This window comes from Solanum tuberosum, unplaced genomic scaffold, assembly GCF_000226075.1.
Source record: "Solanum tuberosum cultivar DM 1-3 516 R44 unplaced genomic scaffold, SolTub_3.0 scf00141, whole genome shotgun sequence".
Taxonomy (NCBI): domain Eukaryota; kingdom Viridiplantae; phylum Streptophyta; class Magnoliopsida; order Solanales; family Solanaceae; genus Solanum; species Solanum tuberosum.
The window spans coordinates 670526-693682 of NW_006239075.1; the positions used below are offsets into that span (position 1 = coordinate 670526).

Below are 23157 nucleotides of genomic sequence, written 5' to 3' on the forward strand. Positions count from 1 at the left end.
AGTACTCCCTCCGTTTCACAAAGAATGACCTCCTTTCCTTTTTAGTCAGTTTCAAAAAAGAATGACCTCTTTCCTTTTTTGGTAACATTTTACTTTTTGCTTTCCACGTGGCATGTTTAAGACCACAAGATTAAGGGCAATTTTGTACATTTGACATAACTTTAATTTAGGACCACAAGATTCAAAAGTCTTCTTTAATTTCTTAAACTCCGTGCCAAGTCAAACCAGACCACTCTTTTTGAAACGGAGGGAGTATTTGACAGACAGGAGTGACACTTTGCCATAGGAGGTGTGTTTTGGTGATGTCAATGTCATGTGATGGCTAGTGCTAGAATACTGCGTGTTTTGGAGCATAGTCTGACATTAAGGGTGTCCTGTATTAAATGTGTTCTTTTAGTTACTTCATGCAATCCGTTTTTTTGTCGACAGTGGTGATGTTGAAGTTGATTGACACTCTTTCTTATTTCCTTTGCATTCCATAGAATTAGTTTCTTGGAGTATCTCCTCGGATCAGATAGTTTTAAATGCTGCCTTTATTGTTGACTACCACAATGGCCTCACTGTTTGGGGCTCTAGAATAGCCCAGTACAAAAGAAAAAGAAATATTAGGACTCGGCTAAATTGGGTTTCAACTCAAGGAAACAACTTTTTACTTTCTCTTTTTCTGATAATTCTGGTTGTAGAATTCAACCAACTCTTTATCATAAATTCTTCATTTCACTTAAAGTTTATCTAAGCTAAGCATGCACTTATGATGAGTACTGCAAATGAAGTGAGCAGTTGATGATTTTTCTCTCTCAGCTTGTCTCATAGATATTCAAATGTCTATGAGAAGGTCATCACTAGCTCATGCTTGTCACATAGACATTCAAAATGTCTATGAGAAGTTCATCATTCGCTCATGTTTGTTGCTTATCTGGAATTCTGCATGCTCTTGTGATCAGTTTTAACATATGAAGTGGACAAGTTCTGATTTTTGTCTCAGCTTGAATCTTAGATTTTCAAATGTCAATGACAAGCTAATGCATTGACCACTCTTGGTTGTTGTTTATCTGCAGCTAGGTATCCAGCCTAAAGAAGATACTCTCACTGTGGAGCAAGCATGGGATGAATTGGTTGGTCGACTATCATATTTGTTTTCAATTGAGGTATGCAACTCTATTCGTGTAAAATATGGTGATGCAATTTTTTTTGGGGAGTCAGCTGAAATATTACATAGTTTGACTTGCCATGGAGATCGAGTGAGAACTTTGACTTATATACATGTTTATCAGCATAAGAAAGTATCTGATGAAATTATAGAAACTTCAGCTGGTTTCTATTAATCTACTATGATTTATTAGCATGGTTTCAACAAAGATAAATGACATGTTAAGCATGCTAGAGTTTGTGAGATATCTAATGCTCATAAAGGTTTATTAAATTTTTTTCTGTTGCATTTTCATTGAATAGGATTACTGACTTATTTGTGTGAGTAGGATTAAATGATGTGAACGGTTTGACTAATAGGATGTAGTTCATGAATGCAACTTTTCTGCAGCTAATGAACTACCTAACTGATGTTAATTTTACGGTTCATTTTTTTCATTTCCGGTTGTTGATGAAAGTTCCTGCCTGCAATTCACCCGCTTAGTGGTCACTTCAGAGCAGCATTGGCGAGAGAAGGTCACCTCAATGGATTTATTCCTCTGGTAGCTATTGCCACGTTTGATGCAAAGATCAATAGCTTATGTAAATATATATCATCTGAAATGGAGTCAAGTCCCTTGTTGGTGATGTCACTTATTATTGAAGCTGCAAAGAGATTAGAAGATTCCCTCTTGTTCTCTGAAGAGAAGCTGTCATTGAAGAGGCTAGCTCCACACCCTCCTGAGATTATACAATCTTTACCAAAGAATGAACCTAATTTCCCAGAGAGCATTTCATTTGAAGCGATACGTGTTCCATCTTCAGCAGAGAAGACTGTGGAACCTGTGATACTTAATGCCTCTTCTGGCAATTATTACCTGGATGTTATTGCAAAGGAACTAGGGGTTGAGGATGCTTCTAAGGTTCTGATTTCAAGGTGAGAAAGAGTATACACAGAGCATTGGACTAGTACCTTGTTTGTCCAGTTGAATGTTGTAATACAGTCTGCTTGATTTATAGCAATCAGAAGTTGATTTTAATGCAGTATGGTAAGAAGTATATGAATGAGCTTCTATCCAGTGGCAGATGCAGCCTTTGTGCTGGGGGTCCAAATGAACCCAGTATTTTTGACAGAGTTTAAATATACATGTGAAAATCATTTACAGTTCAACCAGTATTAAATCTGAACCCATAATTTCAAAAGTACAATGAGTTCAGTCTAAAAACCATGAAGGTTGAACTGATAAATTTTAAACCCTGTATCGGACTATGCTTCTATCTAGAGTTTTCTAATAGATTGTATGGTTCCTTCTTCCAAGCTGCTATGGTATATACTCTATGCATCTTGGAATTTATGTAGTTAAGCTAGACAACAATCTTGTATGACCAAAACTGAGAACATTCCCATAAAGTGGTTATATATGGGGGATTGGAATTTTTTTGATGGTTGGTTCAACGTGAGCTGTAAGCTAGCTTTGCGGTTATGTAAGAAAAGGCTTGATTAAATAAGCAATTTTTTCCATTTGACTCGAGCATTTGCTATATTTTTCACGATGAACCCTTTTTTTCTTTTACAGGACTATTGGCAAAGCTTCCTCAGAAACAAGGCTGTACTTCTGTGCTCCAGAGTCCACACCAATTGGTTCATCATCAGAGCTATGTATGAAACAAGCTGGTTCATTTAAAGGATATGTCAATACCATCGCGACTTACCTATCTGGTCAAGAAATATGTGGTGATGCAATTTTGGCGTCTGTAGGATACACTCGGAAATCTACTGATCTTTTTTATGAAGATTTATCCTTGCGTGCATATTACAGGTATGTCCGTAGCATCATTTTTGAAATTTTAGGCAGCAAAGTCTGGTTGAATCAAAACTTAGTCTGGCTTATTCTAAACCAGATTGACATGTAGAATATGTTTGAATTGTGATGGCCGTTGTAGTAAGTTTCCTCCCTTTGATCTTGGTGTGGTGAGCCAAATAATGGAGACAGTGGATTTGCATGATGACTTTAGGGTGGCCAACACTCACCTGAAGTCACAATGTTGTGCTTCAGGAATTTCTGTTCTTTCTTATTTTTGTGTTTGCCTTTTGGCTTCTTTATTTATCCGTGATGCTCAGTTTCTATTGTTGATTTGGCATAATTATTTCTTTCTTCTTTTTTCATGCATAGTAGTGGGGCTCATTTTCTCTTTTCTCTTTTTTTTTCCCTCTCAAGAATACTTGCCAACAAGATACCCAGTGGAATTTACAAGTTGTCAAGAGAAGCAATACTTGCTGCAGAACTTCCCACAGCTTTCACAACAAGGAGCAATTGGAGGGGTTCTTTTCCAAGAGATATTCTCTGTACATTTTGCCGCCAGCATCGATTATCTGAACCTGTCTTTTCAAGCGATTCCATTGAGCCTCTGCCAGATTTACCTGGACGTAAAAGATTGAGGGATACATCATCAGGTGAAAACAAAACTAATGAAGGGGGTCTTGCAGCTACTGCTGTAGCACAAGAAGGGTGTAATCTAGTCTACAGATGTACAGTGAAGATATACTCCAAGTGCCAGGAATTGATTCTACTGTGTTCACCAAAGGAATCTTATAAGAAACAGATTGATGCAATTCATAGTACTGCCTTAAAAGTTCTCTCATGGTTGGATAGATTTCTTGATAAAGTTGATATGTCTGTTGAAGAGATGACATCATCTGCAAAGGGATTTGATATTCTTATTTATCCTCAACAGCTTGTTAAGGAGTTCACATTATGTCAAACTTTGCCCAAATATCAGTGGGGCAGCGCAACACTAGCAGGAAGCTTTGTGTGTCCTAGCTACTCTAATGTACAGAATAACACACTTGAAGAAGAATTATCATCTGGAACGACTCCATCTAGTGGTTCTTTGGTGTGTGTGTCTTACAAGATATATTTAGCCACGGAAAGGGAATGCATTATGGAACATCTTGAAGGGTCTGAAGAGTTTGAGTTTGAGATTGGCAGTGGAGCCGTATCTCCTGTTCTTGAAGCAGTTGTAACACAGATGTCCGTTGACCAGTCTGCATGTTTTACTATGGAATTGCCTGCCAAAGAGATTGTTCTAGCAGTGGCTCATGATTCTGCAAATATCATTTCATTATTGTCTTCAGGTAAAGTTAGGCATCTGTGTCATTTTATTCTGATTGGTTTTGCCCTATTTGTATTGGTTTCTAATATAGAACATGCTTTCCGCTGATCACTTATCGTGTCCAAACCATTTAAAGTTTCTGATGTGTTCCTATAATCTAAAGTTCCCTCTCCTCTCTGGACTCTCTGGAGGCAGGTACTTGCTTAATGAAATGTGAAGTCACTTTGCTGCGTGTGACAGTACCCCTGGAGGATAGAATGGAACAGGCCTTATTCTCTCCCCCATTATCAAAACAACGCGTTGAATATGCGGTGCAGCACATTAGAGAATCTTGTGCTGCCTCTTTGGTATTAGCCTTTTCAAATGATTTTACAGTCTCTTTAGATATTTAAAGGGCTTGTTCTGATCTGTAGTCCATTGCAGGTTGATTTTGGATGTGGTTCTGGAAGTCTGCTGGAGTCTTTATTAGCTTATCAAACCTCTCTTGAGAAAATAGCAGGTGTTGATATTTCACAGAGAGCTCTTGCTCGTGCTGCAAAGGTCTGATGCATTCACAGCCCTTTGACACTGCTTTTTTGCTATCCTAATCTCTCTGTAACTGTCTTATAACTAATTCTTTTACTGCATTTCTTTTTCTTGGCAATGATAATCAGAGCTTGTGCATTTTCTATCTTAACTGTGTAGGTTTGAAACTGAACCTGTTATTCAAGTGAGAAAATTCAGGAACTGCAATGGTCATCTTCTGTCAATCCAATATTAAGATATTATCTTGTGTCATCAACTAAATCCAATTTAGCCTATGATTTCAGTGTGACATTGTACCATTTGATAGTTAATGACATTATATTTGGATTGCCAAAGCTAGAAAGATGTTTCCTAGGCCAAAATGTCAAGGTCCTTTTACCTGTCAAAAGTATCTATATGACATATGTACACACTGAGGCACGTGTGTCTATTTCCTTGCTATATAATTATGTTCATGATGTAGGTTTTCTATTTCCATATTCTGGCGTTGGAAGCTCCGAAGTAGATAATATTCAATTTATGGTGGTATATGGTTATAGAGTCTGGGAAAATGGTTTCATGTAATGAATTGCATGGAAGTGAAAGAGATCTTTTTTCCTTTTTTCCTTTTTGGAATGGCAAGCAACTTCATACCATCATCAATATAATATCATTGGTTGTTTTTAGACTATCAGAACCGTTAAACTAATGAGGTCAAAAATGTCAGCTCAAGATGCTAAGAAACTTCTGAAGATCTTAAAAAACTGCTCCAATTAACTTCTAAATTTTTTGCACTGATGGAGCATAGTTCTATACTTTAGTGTCTACCACATGCAGAATGTATATGATGTTGATAGCTTTTAGGACTTCCTCAGTTATCTCTCGAATTAGACTAGGTGGGAACTGACTTTTTGTAAGGTTCCTGGATATGGATACTGATACACTTTTTAGAACCTGATGTGACCCACTGCAACAATGTACGTGTGTTTTTGTTTATATAAAATGTTAATCATCAAAAGAAGGCCCATCACATGCATTGCCGGTGCCAAATTATTATTAGACTTTTATTTATGCTTTCACCTAAGATTATTCTTAATTCCAGATACTTCATTCAAAACTCAATGGAAATATAGAAGCTGAACAACCAATCAACAGTATCAAGTCTGCAATACTATATGATGGTTCGATTTTGACTTGTGATTCTCGGTTGTGTGGATATGATATTGCAACCTGCTTGGAGGTAATCAGTTTCTCTTCTATTGATTGTTACATAGCTTTTAAGATCTTTTACTGATTTTTTTTTTCTTTAAAAAAATCAACTTCTGGACATTTCGAGTTTCATGAAATATTTGTGTAAAAATGCTGATGAACTTTATATCCATCCCCAAAATGAAGTCTATGGCTGGTTATATGTACAGTATTTTTCATTGAAGCAACTGAGTTGATCGGTGAACTCTGTGATATGATCTGTCAACTTGATTTCTGTAGATGGTTTAGTGTGTTAGATATCATGTACTCATGTATTAGTATTTGAGGTCAGAAGGTAGATATTCTGGAGCAGTAAACAATATGTGATCTGAAGTGTTTATTCAGAGAAAGCCGTTTTCTGAACCTTGCCATTATCTAAGTTGGAGACTGGTGTAAGTGGCATCTTCAAAACTTCTATGTATTTGATTTGTAGCAGAGAGCAGACTGATTTTTCTGCTTCCTTGACATATGAAACTGGCAGAGATATGGCACATTCATTCGCCTACCAGAAGAGTACAGAGCTTAGCACTCATTACGAGGGAGGAAGGGAGGGAGGGGAAATTAGAAACTGAGTTTTCATTATGGGTTGCTAGATCATAGTGCTGGCAGATTTCTTCACTATTTCTACTCCTATGTGATGAACTATATTGGAGCGAGTGGTTCTTATCGTTATGATTGGTTCAATTTAATCCATTTTAGTTTCACTGTGAATAATGATGTGATGATATTTTCTATTGGTTTATTAGTGTCTATCCACTTAAACACACAATCTCTAAGTTTGAAGAAATTAGTCTTGCTAGGGAGGTGAGTGATGCTTCCAACGTTCTTTATTGGCACTTATGTTGTCCCAATTAAGTGTGAAATTTGGTGCATTCTCCTCTGTATTTTTCCTTTTGTTACTTATTTCTCTTTATTTTTTGATGGATGGACCAATCTCCTCATGGTAAATAGACTTGGTTGTTATTCTTTGCTTTCAGCTTTCGTGTAGCTAATATTTTGATGAATTTTATATGGTTTACACAAGAGTATTTATTTTTGTTAGTCCAACATTTAATGTGTCTCTTTTCTTATTTGTGTTTATCTATGTTATATATGTATCTGATAGTCTATTGAACAGAGGTTTCCACTTCAAGTGGTCTTGCCTTTCCATATGTGTTTATATGATCCTAAGTTGTGCCATTTCATCAGCTTAAGTGGTTAAATGAAACTTTGCTTTTTCTGCAGTATATATTTTTGGATTCTGTCTCTTCTTTCTTCCATGAATCTTTAAAGCATTAACACATTTTTGATCGTGAAAGCTGGGCATTTTGATCAACTATAGGTGATTGAACACATGGAGGAACATGACGCATGTTCGTTTGGGGATATTGTTCTCAGTTCATTTTGTCCACAGATTCTTATAGTCTCCACTCCCAATTATGAATACAATGTGATTCTCCAGAAATCTACTCCCCAATACCAGGACGATGACCCAGATGAGAAGAGCCAGCAGCAGTCATGCAAATTCCGCAATCACGATCACAAGTTCGAGTGGACTAGACAGCAATTCTGTCAATGGGCATCTGAGTTAGCTTTAAGGCATAATTATGATGTTGAGTTCAGTGGTGTTGGGGGAGAACCTAACAAAGAACCAGGATTTGCCTCCCAAATTGCTGTTTTTAGAAGAAAAGATAGCAGTCCCGTGAATGCAGATTTTACTGAACACTATGATGTTATATGGGAATGGAGTAGTAGCAATAATTCATGATCTTAACTGTAGATGCTTTCAAACACACTCATTTTTGCTGCATTTTGGTTAGTGATGTGGACTCCAGAAGCTATAGAGATTCCCTTTTAACTAGACTAGGTTTGGTTCACAATTTTCTTTTGCTTATACCTAGTGCCGACTGTTGTGGGAAATCATACTTTGTATTCCTTAACCTAATGTGCTTGAAATGTCTAGTTGCAAGATGCAAAATTATATTAATTGTTTAGAAAGGTACAATACTCCTTAACTTTTGACTTGAAAGTTTTATACTTGAACTTTAGTTTTGTTCCATTTTTCTTGCACCTTCACTTGTAGAGATGGTCTGTTGTGAGGTCATACTCATAGTTACAGACAAATCTGGTTGAAGAAGTTTCTGTTCATCGATAGGACCATCCTTTGTGTACTTGTACCAGTTGGCCCAAAAGACATAGTTACCAAAGTTGAGCAAGCTAAGGATCGCTAGGAACCAGTAGAAAAGCTCGATGTGGTTCTTGTTCATGTCTCTCCCTTGAAGCCATCCTTGCTTGTTTGAAGTGAGCTTTGAAGTGATTGAGTTGATGAGCTCGACAAAAGCTGAGCTCAAGTAGTAGCCAATGGAGAGTGACAGAAATGAGAAAGACGTGGAGAGAGATCTCATCCCAGCTGGAGCCTCGCAGTAGAAGAATTCCATCAGTCCAACGAGTGTGAACATGTCTGCTATCCCAAAGATTGCATAATGAAAGGAGAGCCAGAAGAGGCTGGTGCGATGGTTGTGGTTGTTGAACTCGTTCTTCCTCTTCACTTCCACGGCTCCTGCAATGGCCATGGAGATAGCTGAGAGAACGAGCCCTACCCCGACCCTCTGGAGGTGTGTTATGCCAGTTGGGTGGCCAGTTACAATCCTCATTACAGGAACAAAGAGGAACTCATAGATGGGAATGAGAACGGACATGAATACAAGAGGAATGACTGGAATCGAAGCAGCAGGTACGTCAAACTTGCCAAGGCTAGGATCCATTAGAGTCCCTTGTTGTATTGAGATTGTTTGTAGCTGTGCCAAACATGTGTTCATGATGATAGTACTCAAGAGAATCGGCATCATCCTGGTAAGGATTTTCACTTCCTCCACTTGAGTAACAGTACACAGTCTCCATTTCCCTTGCTTTTTGGTGCCCTCCGTTTGAACTGCAGCTTTGTCTAGTACACTGTCCATGATTAACATGACAACATAAGATAAACATGAAAACCTTTTCATCTTGCATTGAACATGAAACACTTGCCTGAATTGTTGGGTATGTGGAAGGCGCTGTTCGGTTAAAGGAGAAACATTTCGGTCATGTATCTCATATAGTTTATGCTTATCAGTTGGTAGTTGCACAGACCAATTTCGAGCTGCTGCTACCAAAACCTGCACAAATGCAGCTTTGCTTGATTTAGACCTAGCATTAAGGGTGTCACAATGATATACGAGACGAATAGAGAAAAACTCATGATTGAACTGCGTGTCCAGTCAAACTATTGTCACATAAATTGAACGGAGAGAAAGTAATAGTATGTCCCTCACCTGTAAAACTCTAAGCAGGGGACTTTCACCAGGAACTCTCACTCTATAAAAAGGCTTACCCATTGAAACAATACAGAGGCCAGCAAAACAGCAAACAATAGAGATAATGAACCCTTTATCCCATCCAACATTTGTACTGACCCAAACCACAATAGTAACTCCAATGGATGCTCCAATAGTTATGCTTAACAAGAACCAGTTGAAGAAACTGGAAATGTTCTTGCTGCTCTGTTTCGGGTCGTCCTGTTCAAATTGATCGGCACCTAATGCCGGAATACAGCCCCGAATGCCCCCTGCTCCCAATGCCGTTAAGTAAACTGAAGTGTATAGCAGCAGTGCTTTTCCGCCATGAACGCAAGTTGATTCTCCACAGGGCTGTGGTTGAAGTTTTTGGAAGTGGGATTGGAGTATCAATAGTAAGTATCCCTGTGAAATAACAAGGCGATTACTATTAAACTTTTCGTAGGCGTTTGACTATACGATTTGGGAGCCTAGTAATTTTAAATTTTGCAAAAATAGACTCATGCTCGATGTGAAGAGATTGGTTATTAGTGATTGTACTATGTGGGAGAATTTTATCAAATAATAGTTAGTTATTTTACTTGATTTATTAGATCAATGAATCTTTACAAAATTAGTGTATTTTAAAGTTTGTCATAACATGTAATTGCAAAAAAAAATTTATAAAAGAAATATAGAGATTTGTGATTTATTAATTCGGCGCATTAGGATATCCCAATGGTCGATACTGTGTTTATGAACTATGAATTTGTTCATTAGGTAAGATTTTATAAGAGTTAGGAAGTTTTGATGGTTTTCATGTTTATAAAGAAAAATTTCAGTGTCGGAGTCAGAATTTTTCACTAAGGGGGTTAAATCGAAAGAAGTAGACACACAAACTAGCCGAAGGAAGTTCAACATTTACGTATAAACATAAAATAGTATAATTTTCCATTGAAGGGGGTTTGGATAAACCTTGGTCATAAGTGGGCTTTGCCGCTCAAAAAAATACAACCTCAGAAATCTAAATTACATATTCAAACAAAATTTCAACTTCAAATCATGTCTGAACGATCCTTAATCTCTAGATTTGCATCCCATGCAACTAATATACTACAAAATATACTGATGAAAATGTAATTTTACCAATAATTGGAAGATGCCAAAGAGCAAGGTAGTGTTGAGACGAGTCATATATGCATCTGATATGAAGCCTCCCAAAATAGTGAGCAAAAAAGCAGTACCCAAAAAGTTTGTTGTATTAGTTGCTGCACCAGCTAAATCAAAATGCATAACTGATGCAAAATATACAACAAAACTTATCATATTTGCCACAAATCCTATGTTATCCAACAACATCATTCCTGCAAAATCACATCAAATTAAGTGTGTTATCGTAGAAAATATTTTCTAGTGTTTGGTTTCCGAAGGTAAAATTATGTACCAAATATGAAGAAAGTGGGGATAAAGCCTCCTTGTCGGCGATTCTTCATGGGGATATAAGCGGTCTCTGTTACATTTTCATCCGATCCCTACAAAAAAAACACATTACGAATTTTATCAGAGTTGTATTTTACTAAACTAACTTTATCTGAGTTTTTTTTTTCTTAAAACAAGACTTACCATTGTGAAGACTGATTAGCACTCAGTTGATCGATAGATTATGCAAGATGTACTAAATAATATAGTAGTTTAGAGAGGTTGTAAAATATGTCTATTATATATAGTTATAGTAATAACTATAAAGAGTGAAAATGTATCTTTTTAATTGAGCTTGGGGTGGAGCTAGATAGAGTCTAGGGGTTAGGGTCGATAGAAAATTTATATTATTATTTGTATATGGTTATAATTATTTCATATGTAAATACAGTAGATGTTGAAATTCCTTTGGTTTGTTCGTGTGGTTACTTTTCATATTTGGAAATTTGAACCTTTTAGTGAAAATACTGGTTCCGTCATTACGTAATAGAATAATAACGAATCAAATTGGATCTTCTGCCATTTTCAGGTTTTCAACCAAGGATATAAGGACAAATACAAAATCTGTAATTACAAAAGTTATAAACCGGCCTTTAATACAGTTAAAAGAAATTCAACAAAACTATTCATGATATATATATATATATATATAGAGAGAGAGAGAGAGAGAGAACTTTAAACAAATTTGGCACCAATTATATCTTACTCAATTTCTTTAGAGTTTTCGAGTAGAGATGGAGCTTGGATTTTAAATTTATGAGTTTTAAATTTTAGAAAACGCAGTTTATTAGATTTTTGATGAATTATTTACACACATTAAGTGGTGTTTAAAATCAAAATAAATACATAATTTGAATCAAAAGTTATTGGATTCTGCCGAACCAATAGGCGAAATTCTAGACGCTGAAAAAGGCTGCGATTCATTTTTTCATTGTCTATGATTATGTGATTTTAATTTTTATGAATATTAATTTGATCCATGATGTTAGTGTCACGTATTTTTGTTTTTTGAATTGTATGTTTGTCCATGAAATTAAATCGAATGAGGTGTCAAGAAAGATGCAGGAATATTTTTATTTTAATTTGGAAAACGATACTATAAAATAATGCAGCAGCAAGTTGGAAAAAAAGGTTGAAAAATTGACTTATAATAATACTATAAAATAGGTATGGCCGTATTAGACAGTTAGGTAAGTGAGGAATTATGTAGAAAAAAGCTTTATTCAGCCATAAAAGCATTAAGTTTTCAGATGGTTTAAGTTTTATTAAAACTATTTAAGAAAATATTAGAAATTACAATAATTAACAACTTAAAATATTTAAAAGAGATATAAAGAATCCCAGTAAAAAATAAACCTAATTGACTCTCAAAATTTTAATGTGTCATATAAAATGAGACGGAAGGAGTATAACATACGAATGGGCATTTTCATCGTTACATAACAATTAATTTAACACTACAATATGTTGCATGATGCATCTTTCGAATTTTGAGATTCAAATGAGTTTTTCTTTAGCCATAATTTATTTTATAGGTTTTCTAAATATTTTGAGTTCTCATTTATTTCAAGAAAAATCATTTAACTTTGTAACATACCAACTCTACCTGTTTGGATATTTTTATAATGATAACATTAGTTGAGCTTAAAGAAGGAGACATGGTAATTGGTAAGTGGTTATTCATATATTGCCGATCCGATTCGATCTCAACTTATTTGAAATTGAGACGTTGTTATTGTTGAGTGTTGACTAATGACTATATCAGACGCAGAATGATTGTTGTGGCGTGCGTTTGGACTAAATTATTAAAAGCCTTCATTTTTGACCATCTTATATATTAAAATACATAAGCTATTGCAAGTCATAACACGGCATTGCCACTATATTTTCTTATATGCAAAATGATAAGATCTTAACTCTATACTTTATAACACTTTTTTTTTAATTCCATCCGATGTCCGTGTTCTGTATTAGGGTCTAACTGAATTCGAATTCGTATAATAAAGTCACATATTTGAGGTAAAGCTTCTCTATGAAAGGCCACTTCATATTCATGATCGAATTTGAGATCTCTGATTAAGGACGAAGAAATACTTATAAATTAAGAGGTTATTTGTTCTTTCAATAGTCCTAACTTCCTTCAATGGAGAATGAAAAAGAAAGACTTCATGTAGTGATGTTTCCATGGCTTGCCATGGGACATATCATACCTTTTTTTCATCTATCCAAGTGTTTAGCTCAAAGGGGCCATAGAGTCACCTTCATTTCAACTCCAAGAAACATTGAAAGAGTAGTTAATAAAGTTCCCTCTGATCTTGCTCCCCTGTTGCATATTCTGAGTTTTCCTTTGCCTAAAGTCGAAAACTTGCCGAATGATGCAGAATCATCAATGGACATACCTTACCAAAAAGCTCAGTTCTTGAAGATTGCTTTCGATTTGCTCGAAATCCCACTAACCAATTTTCTTGAAAGTTCATCTAATCCCAAACCAGATTGGATTGTCTATGACTATGCTTCTCACTGGTTACCTCAAATTGCAGGCAAATTAGGCGTTTCTCGCGCCTTTTTTAGTCTCTTTACTGCTGCAACTATGTCCTTTTATGGACCTCCTTGGGCTTTGTTAAATGATGATAGGTCAATCCCTGAGGACTATACAGTTATTCCAAAATGGATTCCTTTAGAAACGAAAGTCGTGTATAGGCTGCACGAGATTAAGAAGAATTTCGAAGCACCAGCTGATGAATCAGGTACCTCTGATGGAGTCCGATTCGGTGCTTCAATTGATGGAAGTGATGTTATCTTGTTTAGAAATTGTGTTGAGTTCGAACCCGAATGGTTCAGCTTGGTTTGTGAGCTTTATCAAAAACCTGTAATATCCATTGGTGTTCTTCCTCCATCTGTAGTAGAAAATGAAAAATTCGACAGCAATGATACGACGTGGTTAGGAATCAAGAATTGGCTAGATAAGCAAAATCAAGATTCTGTTGTTTATGTTGCACTTGGAACTGAAGCAACACTGAATCAAGAAGAGCTGAATGAGCTAGCTCTGGGGTTAGAAAAATGTGGATTACCATTCATTTGGGTATTAAGAGATCAGCCAATACATAATCAAGAAGATTCGCGCATTCAGCTTCCTGATGGATATGAAGACAGAGTCAAAAACAGAGGTGTAATATACAAAGGATGGGTACCACAGACAAAGATACTAAGCCATTTGTCAGTTGGCGGATTCTTGACTCATTGTGGATGGAATTCGGTCATAGAAGCGCTATGTTTTGGGCGGGTTTTGATTATGTTCCCGGTGTTGAATGATCAAGGATTGAATACAAGGTTGTTGCAAGAGAAAGGAGTTGGTGTAGAGATACCAAGAAATGAAAAAGATGGTTTTTTTACTAGTGATTCAGTGGCTGAAGCTGTGAAGTTTGGTGTGGTGAGTGAAGAGGGTGAGTTGTTGAGAGATAATGCAAGACAAATGAGTGGTTTGTTTGGAGATAGGAAGAGAAATGAAGAACTTATTGATGATTGTGTTGGTTATTTGATGGAAAATAGGATAAGCATATCTAAATAGATATGTCCACAATAATGAGAGTTAAATAGAAGCGGGAATCTTAATAGCCCAATTGATTGACTATCTAATGTTTATCTGGGTTCGATTCCTTACCTTGTAATCTCATCTTCTGTTCCCCAAAAAAGGAGTTAAAATGGAAGTCGTCGCAATCGAATTTTTATTTTTTTCTGTCATATTACACCTTGTTTGAGTGGTTGTTACCGGTTGTATTGTATTGTTAGTTTAAAAATAATGTTTGTTTTGATTGTTATTTAAATTCTATTGTATCGTATTGTTTAAATCCATCGTTAGGTAATGACGAAAAGACTCATTTTATGTAACGATCAATTTGGTGTGATCGTTTTGTTACCTACTTTTCTTGTAGGTTTAACACTCAAATTATGAATGAACGATACAATCTATCCAAACAATGTATTCATTAAAATAATACAATACGATACAATACACTACAATACGATATATTATGAAATAATACATAACAACCATTCAAACAAAGTATTAGTTGTAGTAAAATGTATACTCCCTTCTGTCCTATAGTAACTTATATGTCAAAAATACTGCTCAACTTTCATTTAACAGTTGGTTTTATACTCCGTCACACTATAAGGTCTCTCATATTCCTTTGTTTATAAATTTGTGCCGACCACCTGCTCGACCAAATGCTCAGCAGGAGTTATTGCATGTTCTCGGCCACTTATGAGTCCTCTACTTGGTCTTCACCCACATATTCTATCTCGCAGTCTAGTAGTGCCAGTACAGCTGCTTCTGGAACACCTTTAAGTTTTGGAAGAAGAAAGGGAAGAGTTGTTTTCATGGCTGTATCTAATAACAGAGCTAATCATAGAAAACTTCCAAAGAACCTTAGAAATCCTCGACGACCCAAGCTACCACCAGATATGGACTATAGTTTTAATAGGGTCTTGTACGAGGAGGATGAGGGAGTTGCAACTGAGGCTTGTTCTGATGGAATGGATGAAGAATTGGAGCTGGAAGTAGAAAAAGGAAGGATGTGTGATGATGATGGGGGAATTATATGGGAGTCGGATGAGATGGAAGCAATTTCATCTCTTTTTAAAGGGAGGATCCCTCAGAAGCCTGGAAAATTGGATAGAGAGAGGCCTCTACCTCTGCCCCTTCCTTACAAGATTCGACCTTTAGGACTTCCTACACAAAAGGGATTCACAAATCGTTCAAGGCAATCCATATCAACGCAAGTGTACAAGAATCCTACTTTCTTGATTGGTTTGGCTAAAGAGATACAAGGCCTTTCAACTGAGGAAAATGTATCAAAGGTTCTCAGTAAATGGAGTCCATTTCTTAGGAAAGGATCATTGTCGTTGACAATCCGAGAGTTGGGTTACTTGGGGCTTCCGGAGAGAGCTCTTGAAACATTCTGTTGGGTGAAGAAACAACCCCATCTTTTCCCAGATGATCATATTCTTGGTTCTACCATTGAAGTTTTGGCAGGGTCAAATGAGTTGAAAGTGCCATTTGATTTGGACAAGTTCACTGGCTTGGCAAGTCGGGGTGTGTATGAAGCAATGTTAAGGGGTTATATTAAAGGAGGAAGCCTGAAGCTTGCTTTGAAGCTACTTTCAATGGCTAAGGAATCTAACAGAGTGCTTGATACTGGGGTGTATGCTAAGCTAATCTTAGAGCTTGGTAAGGATCCTGATAAAAGCACACTTGTCTTGGTATTATTAGAGGAGCTTGCTGTGAGAGATGATCTGAATTTGACACCACAGGACTGTACAGCTATCATGAAGATTTGCATTAGGCTGGGAAGATTTGAGATCGTGGAGGGACTATATGACTGGTTCAGGAAATCTGGTGGTAATCCAAGTGTAGTTATGTATACTACTCTGATTCACTGTCGTTATTCAGCGAACAACTATAGAGAGGCAATAGACATGCTATGGGAAATGGAGGCTTCAAATTGCCTTTTTGATCTTCCAGCTTATCGTGTAGTTATTAAGCTTTTTGTTGCTTTGAACGATCTCTCAAGGGCTGTACGCTATTTCTCTAAACTTAAGGAAGCAGGTTTTAGTCCAACTTTTGACATATACTGCAGCTTGATCAAAGTTTATATGGCATCTGGAAGGGTAGCTAAGTGCAAGGATATCTGCAAGGAGGCAGAGATGGCTGGATTCAGGTTTGACGAACATACATTGTTAAAGTTGCAACAGTAAAATATGTTGCATCTTATGATGTATTTTCATGTAATTTAGAGTTCCTGTTGTTTAAATTCATACCTTTATCCCACCCCTCTCCTCACTTGCATAGTAACTAGTGGCATAACTAGGTTCTTGTAACTTTTCCTTTTTCCACCTTAGGTGTCTTATAATGATGTTGCATTTGAACTTTTATTGAATAGTGGACAAGAAAAACCAGTAGCATTTGTTCATAACCTGGCACTTTCTCTTGAACACCTTTTTCGGTCAGTTTGCACTGCAATGTTGATGTCAGCATTGTGTTTGATTGACCATCTGAGAATGTTCTGTGAAACTGTGCTGCAAAACTTGGAAAATAAAGTCACAAGTATTTACTCCGAAAGACTGACAAACATTGATAGCTCATAGGCCAAAAGGGGAGAAAAGTTTGTTTACACATTAAATATGCCCCAATTTACAACAAACAATGGTCAATAAAACTAGCCCCATTCACACACTAACTGTGCTAATTCTACTACTCAAAAGGGAAGTCAATGAGCTATTTGATTCCCAAAGTAGAGTTTGGTACAAACTATATAGAAGAAAGGTCCTCGTATATAGTCTTGATACCAGGTCTCTCAGATATAGAACGAATGCATCGCACGGCTATACCAAGAACCTCCTTCATTTGCTTCTCCATTGCTGGATTTCCCAACTCAGGTGACAACACGTTATCAAAACAATCAGCACTACGACCTTCTGCCACCTTCAACCTTACCCAGTCAGTCAAGTCTACTCCACCATCTTCACCAGAGACAACATCACCTGCACACTTCCCACTTAGCAGCTCCAACAAAATAACTCCAAAAGCATATACATCTGATTTGAAGGAAGGCAGTGGTTTCTTCGACGCAGCCAACTCAGGGGCACGATAACCTAACACTCCTGCATCAAGAATCTGTTCTATTGTGCCGGCTTGAGTCATGAGGCGGTGAAGGCAGTAATCTGCAACCCTTGCATTAAGGTCAGGCCCATCCAACAAGATGTTGGTTGCTTTAAGGTTTCCGTGTGGAACCTCACGATCAAAATGGAGGTAGTTCAAGCCACGTGCAACATCAACTGATATTTTGAGTCTTTGGGGCCAGGTTAGTGGTGGACCTTTTCTACCAGGCCGATCTACAAACGTGCAGCACATTAGAGAAGTATATTGAGAATGACCACATATATAATTATCAACTGAATGAAAACATTTAGTTAGTCAAATGAATAGAAAGCAAGTCCATTTGAAGGATTCATAAAAGAAGGAAAATGTATCATATTCTAGCTGATTTCTAACAAAGTTAATCATGAAACAAAAGCTAAACATCACAATTTTCAGATCCATTAAGAACTCAATCATACAGAATTTTAGCTACTGGAAATAATAAGTACCATATTGCAAATCCCTCACAGCCTATGTAGTGACCATCACGAAGAGCACATGGTGATTGTTGTATTACTACTTGGTGTGAAAGTTACATAAACAAAAGACATGCATAATATATTGGGCTCTAGATGTACTAAAGTATTACCACATCAAACCAAGGACTAAATACTGTCGTTCACACAAATTCCCACTACAGGATCACACAGCAATGATTAAAGTGCTCATATATAATGTGCATGGGAAAACCATATGAACTGTAAGATATATCACACAGTCAGAGGAAAATGACTAGATTAAAGAACAGGTACACAAGGCCTTTACCTTTATTAGCAAAACATAATATGAGAGTTTAGAATACATGAAGCTTACCATAGAGGAAACTTGCAAGACTTCCAGGAGATATATAATCCGAAAGAATGAGCTTCTCATGCTGTGTGGGACCCCAGTAGTAACCTCTTAATCCTACTACATTAGGATGCCTAATATTGGCAAACTTTTTAGCCTCCTTTGCGAAATCCTTCCTCTGCTTCGCTACTCCTTCTCTCAACCATTTCACAGTCAGGAGCAACCCATTCTCCAGTGTTGCCCTGTATGATGTACCATGGCTGCTTCTACCTAAGACTTCAGCCGGAGCCCTGGAAAGTTCCTCAGGTGTAAAAGAAATTGTATCATCAAGGAAGTACAGCTCTCCAGCCAGACGATCCGGAGACTTCACATCCAATCTTGCAAAAGTTTCTGCAGTATACGAATCTCCAGACTCTGGTGACCAAGAGAAATGGCTACCTTTTGAAGGGGAGAAACCAGTTATAGCAGCCATTTTCTCATCTGGACTAATTATTTCTGATGATCCTTTCCGTGAAGTCATAAGATCTTCAGCTGAAACAACTGCACCACCGGCACCCTCCCTACTGCTAAAGCCAGAAGGATTTGATGTGGCTTGGCGATGAACAACTTTTTCAGCAACACGAGGATGACGCTTCCTTGAAGCTCGTATATAATAAAAGAAAATGGCTAGCAAGACCAAAATAATAAGAGCAATTACACAAGAAACTATTATTACCACCTTGATTATAGTTTTAAGTGATCGACTTTTCTGGTTTTCTGGTGAAGCTTGGCCAGATCCTGAGGGAGGATTTGGAAATTGAAGTTCAGAGTTTCCAGGGTAGAAAGATGATAAAGGAAACTTTCTCAAATTATCAGGGACAACACCAGATAAGTCATTGAGTGATGCATTGAAGCTTTGGAGGCCATCAGTCAGGTTCATCGGCAGAGGACCAGTAAAATGATTCTGTGAAATGTCTAGAGAAGTGAGCGAACCAACTTGACCAATCAATGTAGGCAGAGACCCAGTGAAATTATTTCCAGCTATATCAAGTACTTGAAGCGCAGTCAACAAACCAAACCCTTCAGGAAAAGAACCAGCAAGCTGATTATGAGAAAGATCAAGAACGCGGAGATTGGGTGTAGCAGAGGGGGCAGCGAAATCAATATTTCCAACAAGTGCATTGTTTTGAAGGTGAAGTTCTTCAATAGTGGGTAATGTTAGCAGAGAAGTGAGAAGAGGTCCATTCAGCTGGTTGAAACTAAGATCAAGGACTGTGATCTTGGGAAACTGTGTGATAACTTTTGGGAGAGATCCAGTAAGAGCATTGTGAGAAAGGTTTAGACGATTTAATCGCAGAAACTGAGCTGTAACCTCAGGGATGTTTCCAGTCAATTGGTTCTGGCTGAGGTCAAGAAATTCAACATTTCCCCATTTCTGAATTCTAGTTAGATTCCCCTCTAATTGGTTTTTCGAGAGATCAAGAACTGCAGTACTACCTGTCACCAGTGGAAGTTCACCAGAAAGAGCATTGGAGGATAAGTTAAGAACGCGCAGAGTTGTTGATGTTATCATGCTTATCGACCCTGTAAAATGAAGGGACTGAGTAAAGCACACTAACAAAATGACCAGAAATTAACTACTTTGTTGTAACTCAAGTTCAACACAACGAAATACTATTTAATTTGCAAAATGAATTTCAGAGAGCAGTTTGGAATATACCTGTGAGGTTGTTTCCACTTAAATCCAATTCTGCGAGAACTAAAGTATCTCCTTTCAAAAGATCATTTGGAACGAAACCAGAAAATCTGTTGTTGCTGAGTTTCAGGACCTGAAGATCATAAACAAAATTGAAGCCAGGTAATTCCCCGGACAACTGATTATAGCTCAAATCCAGAACCTTCAAGTTTCCAAATGCCTGAGCTTCACCGCCACTTACTAGTGACCCCGTAAGCTGATTATGGCTAAGACTCAAGTACTTGACTGACGATGATATGCCTGGTAAAAATTTCTCATGTTGAGAAGCGGCACTCGCGAGTAAATTTCCACTTAGGTCAACATAAGTTGCAGTAGTAAGCAGTAAGAACTCTGGATCCAAAGTACCATCAAGCATATTTCCATGCAAGTCAAGAACTTCAAGGTTAGCCATTAGCTCAAAACCTTTAGGGATTTTCTTTGTAAATCCATTAAGAGAAAGATTGAGGTATACTAAATTATTTAACTTGGTTAAAGAAGAAGGAAGTAGCCCAGAAAGAGAATTGTGACTCAAATCCAAAGATTGAATTGACATGAGCTCTGAAATAGTATCAGGGATTGGGCCAGAGAAGTTGTTACCAGCAAGTGAAAGATTCTTCAAGCTTCCTATTTTCCCAATCTCTGGTGGTAAAGAGGAGTTGAATAGATTGTTTGAAATATCCAGATATTCAAGACTCTTAAAATCACCAATTTTCTTTGGCATTTGTCCAGCAATTGAATTGTTAGCCATAGAGAGTTTCACAAGCATTGTGAGGTTAGCAAACACACTCAAATCTGCAACAGCAGATAAACCCATGTTGTCAAGGACAACTGCTGCAACATTACCACCATTGCACATTATACCATTCCAAGATGAAGGGCAACCATTGAAATCAATGGACTCCTCATTCCATGACTGCAGTACATAACCAGTTGGATCATGGTTGATACCCTTCCTAAATTCAAGCAGGGCCAAAATGTCCTGGGAAGGAAGCTGCCCCATTGCAGAACCAAAACAAAGCACAAGCATCAAAAACCTAAATAGGTTCATTGCAACACCAGAAAAAGCTTTACTAGCCCAAGTGACAACAAACTCACTCCCAAAAATACAACTAAATCTTCAACCTTCCAAGAAATCCAAAAGGAGCAGCTTTAAGTATGAGAATCACTTTAAGTAAAACCTCAACATATGAAAACCATCTTTCACAACAACCATCACAGTTCAAAGCAGTAAAACAACAGGGGGGAAAAGTACACAACTTCAACCCAAAATCACCAGTCTTTTTCAAAATAGAAACTTTTCTAGGTATACAAGCTGAAATGAGTGACAAAAACAAAGTACAGACTGAACTTTCAAAGATTCAAGATAGTAAAACAAGTTCAGCATTCCCTTACCAAGAACATCAGCTCAACTAGAAGAAAAACAAAAAAAGAAGAGTCTTTTTCAAAGATTTACTGAAGAAATTCAACTTCTTGCAATGATTACAGCTTCAGGTTATCTTGGAACCTCAAGTTCTTTAATGCACTCAACTGGTGGCCTCAAAAAAAATCTGCATTAAAGTACAAGAAAATGAAATGGGCCAGCAAAGTATTTAGCCCTTTAGAAATCTTGATAAATGAAGTTCAAGATTTCTATGAGCTCAGTAAAAAACCAAACCACAATGGTAAAACCCTAGTCTTGTTTTGTATATGAATGAAAGAGAAACCTCACAGCTCCCAGAAATGGCAGTGACACTCAACATTTGTCTTCTTGCAGACATATTTTCTCTCTCTTACAACTCTCAGCTTCTCTCTCTAAAAAAAAAAAGGACATTTTTGTTGGAGAACACAATAAAGCTCCCTAAAATTATGTTGTGTTTTATTTATTGGAATATCTTTTTGGCTTTTTGTCAATTTAAAGAAAAATCTAGTACTTGAATTATTATTATTTTACTAAAAAATTGATATTATAAATTTGGAGCTACTAGTATTTACTTTTATGGGCAATTTGTGAGTAGTAATATCATGATTTTTTCTATTCTTTTTTATTTCAAAATGAATTTTATATCGCATTTCTAGATTATATTTTAAATGATTATTGTATTTAATTTAAGAATAGTGTTCAAGTATTCAAATTTGAAGTTTAGACAATTTTGCCAAGTAAAATTACCAAATTTTGAAATTCAATATGAGGTAATACAATGGTGTGAATATATCATAGTTAATTCTTTTTTTTTTGTAATCAGATAAATTTTCATACTCTTCACTCATGTCTAAAATTATTCAAACATCACTTAAAATTTGATTTTGGCATGATTTTCTCGACCTTTGAAAATATCAAAAAAAATTAATCAAATGACTAAGTATTTCTTCTATTTTATTTTACTTGTCCATTTTAGCGAATCAAAAAAGTTTTATTAATTACATTATATAAAATAATACTGGTCAAATTTAATAGTAAAACACACCTTTAATTAAACTTTTTTAAAAAAAAAAAGTGTGTCAGGTTAACATGAGGTCATGTAATATTAAACGTGAGAATACTAATTTAGTTTTTCATTTTCTTCAATCTTCTGAGATTAATAAAAAAATTATTTGTTTAAAAAGTTTCAATATTTTAGAAAGAAAAAAAAAAGATAGCGGGAAATGAAATTTCAGTAAATGTTGAGGCTTTTAAACCGCGAAAAGAAGATTAGGAATCTTTATTTATTTTATTTTATTGTGGACGTGAAAAGTATTTATTAAATTTAGTTAATTAAAGATATATATTGTTGAAGTCCTTTTATTGGGAAGTGATTGCTGTCTTAGAAGCATGACAGATTCTGGTCCTACATATTCTCCTTTGACTATGTTTTACTGTTGGTTTGGTAATAAATAATTTTTTACTATTTTCTAAAATTAGTATAATCTTTTAAAGTTCAAAATTCAGTTTCACATTTTTTATAGTAAGAATTATGCGTTGGATTGAAATTAGAGATATTAAAATAAATTGAAATAGAAATTGGATTGGAACATGATCCAGTTAAGTTTATTTTGGGCTAAAATTTGGATTGGGTCATGATTCGTCAATTTGACTCGCTTAATCTCAGTAATTTTAACATATTATACTATTTAACTTTTATAACCACAATTTGAATTTCAACTCAATAAAATAACAAAAATAAGTTACAACTTACAAATGAATAGATGAATCCTAGAAAATATAAAATAGTTAG

The 23157-nt window shown here is 36.3% G+C and overlaps 5 protein-coding genes across 7 annotated transcripts in view; 3 read left to right on the plus strand and 2 right to left on the minus strand.

Annotated features, from left to right (window-relative positions):
* The window catches only part of LOC102595903 (small RNA 2'-O-methyltransferase), a 9639-nt gene extending 1644 nt beyond the window's left edge, over nucleotides 1-7995 (plus strand). For all 3 annotated transcript variants that reach the window (XM_006352940.2, XM_006352941.2, XM_015311153.1), the window contains exons 3-10: nucleotides 1059-1148; nucleotides 1608-2065; nucleotides 2706-2948; nucleotides 3348-4264; nucleotides 4438-4589; nucleotides 4666-4782; nucleotides 5849-5986; nucleotides 7316-7995. In XM_006352940.2, coding sequence (XP_006353002.1) covers nucleotides 1059-1148; nucleotides 1608-2065; nucleotides 2706-2948; nucleotides 3348-4264; nucleotides 4438-4589; nucleotides 4666-4782; nucleotides 5849-5986; nucleotides 7316-7741 — 2541 coding nt within the window. In that variant the 3' untranslated portion in view covers nucleotides 7742-7995. The remainder of the gene's footprint in view (nucleotides 1-1058; nucleotides 1149-1607; nucleotides 2066-2705; nucleotides 2949-3347; nucleotides 4265-4437; nucleotides 4590-4665; nucleotides 4783-5848; nucleotides 5987-7315) is intronic.
* Nucleotides 7924-10982, minus strand: LOC102596912 (protein NRT1/ PTR FAMILY 4.5-like). The gene is made up of 5 exons (XM_015311154.1): nucleotides 10908-10982; nucleotides 10729-10816; nucleotides 10431-10648; nucleotides 9285-9710; nucleotides 7924-9128 (listed from the first exon to the last, which is right to left on the minus strand). Exons 1-5 carry the CDS (start codon nucleotides 10908-10910, stop codon nucleotides 8019-8021), a joined length of 1845 nt encoding a protein of 614 aa, XP_015166640.1. The 5' UTR covers nucleotides 10911-10982; the 3' UTR covers nucleotides 7924-8018.
* A 1665-nt stretch (nucleotides 10983-12647) lies between these two features.
* LOC102596452 (UDP-glycosyltransferase 91C1) lies at nucleotides 12648-14611 on the plus strand. The gene has a single exon (XM_006352942.2). The coding sequence runs from the start codon at nucleotides 12907-12909 to the stop codon at nucleotides 14329-14331; it is 1425 nt and encodes a 474-aa protein (XP_006353004.1). The 5' UTR covers nucleotides 12648-12906; the 3' UTR covers nucleotides 14332-14611.
* Nucleotides 14612-14840: 229 nt separating this feature from the next.
* Nucleotides 14841-16788, plus strand: LOC102596786 (pentatricopeptide repeat-containing protein At2g01860). The gene has a single exon (XM_006352943.2). It carries the CDS (start codon nucleotides 14991-14993, stop codon nucleotides 16518-16520), a length of 1530 nt encoding a protein of 509 aa, XP_006353005.1. The 5' UTR covers nucleotides 14841-14990; the 3' UTR covers nucleotides 16521-16788.
* An 84-nt stretch (nucleotides 16789-16872) lies between these two features.
* On the minus strand, nucleotides 16873-21794 carry LOC102597109 (probable LRR receptor-like serine/threonine-protein kinase At4g20940). Its single transcript, XM_006352944.2, has 3 exons — nucleotides 19952-21794; nucleotides 18277-19815; nucleotides 16873-17657 (listed from the first exon to the last, which is right to left on the minus strand). The coding sequence occupies exons 1-3, from the start codon at nucleotides 21012-21014 to the stop codon at nucleotides 17074-17076; spliced, it is 3186 nt and encodes a 1061-aa protein (XP_006353006.1). The 5' UTR covers nucleotides 21015-21794; the 3' UTR covers nucleotides 16873-17073.
* Nucleotides 21795-23157: the final 1363 nt, after the last annotated feature.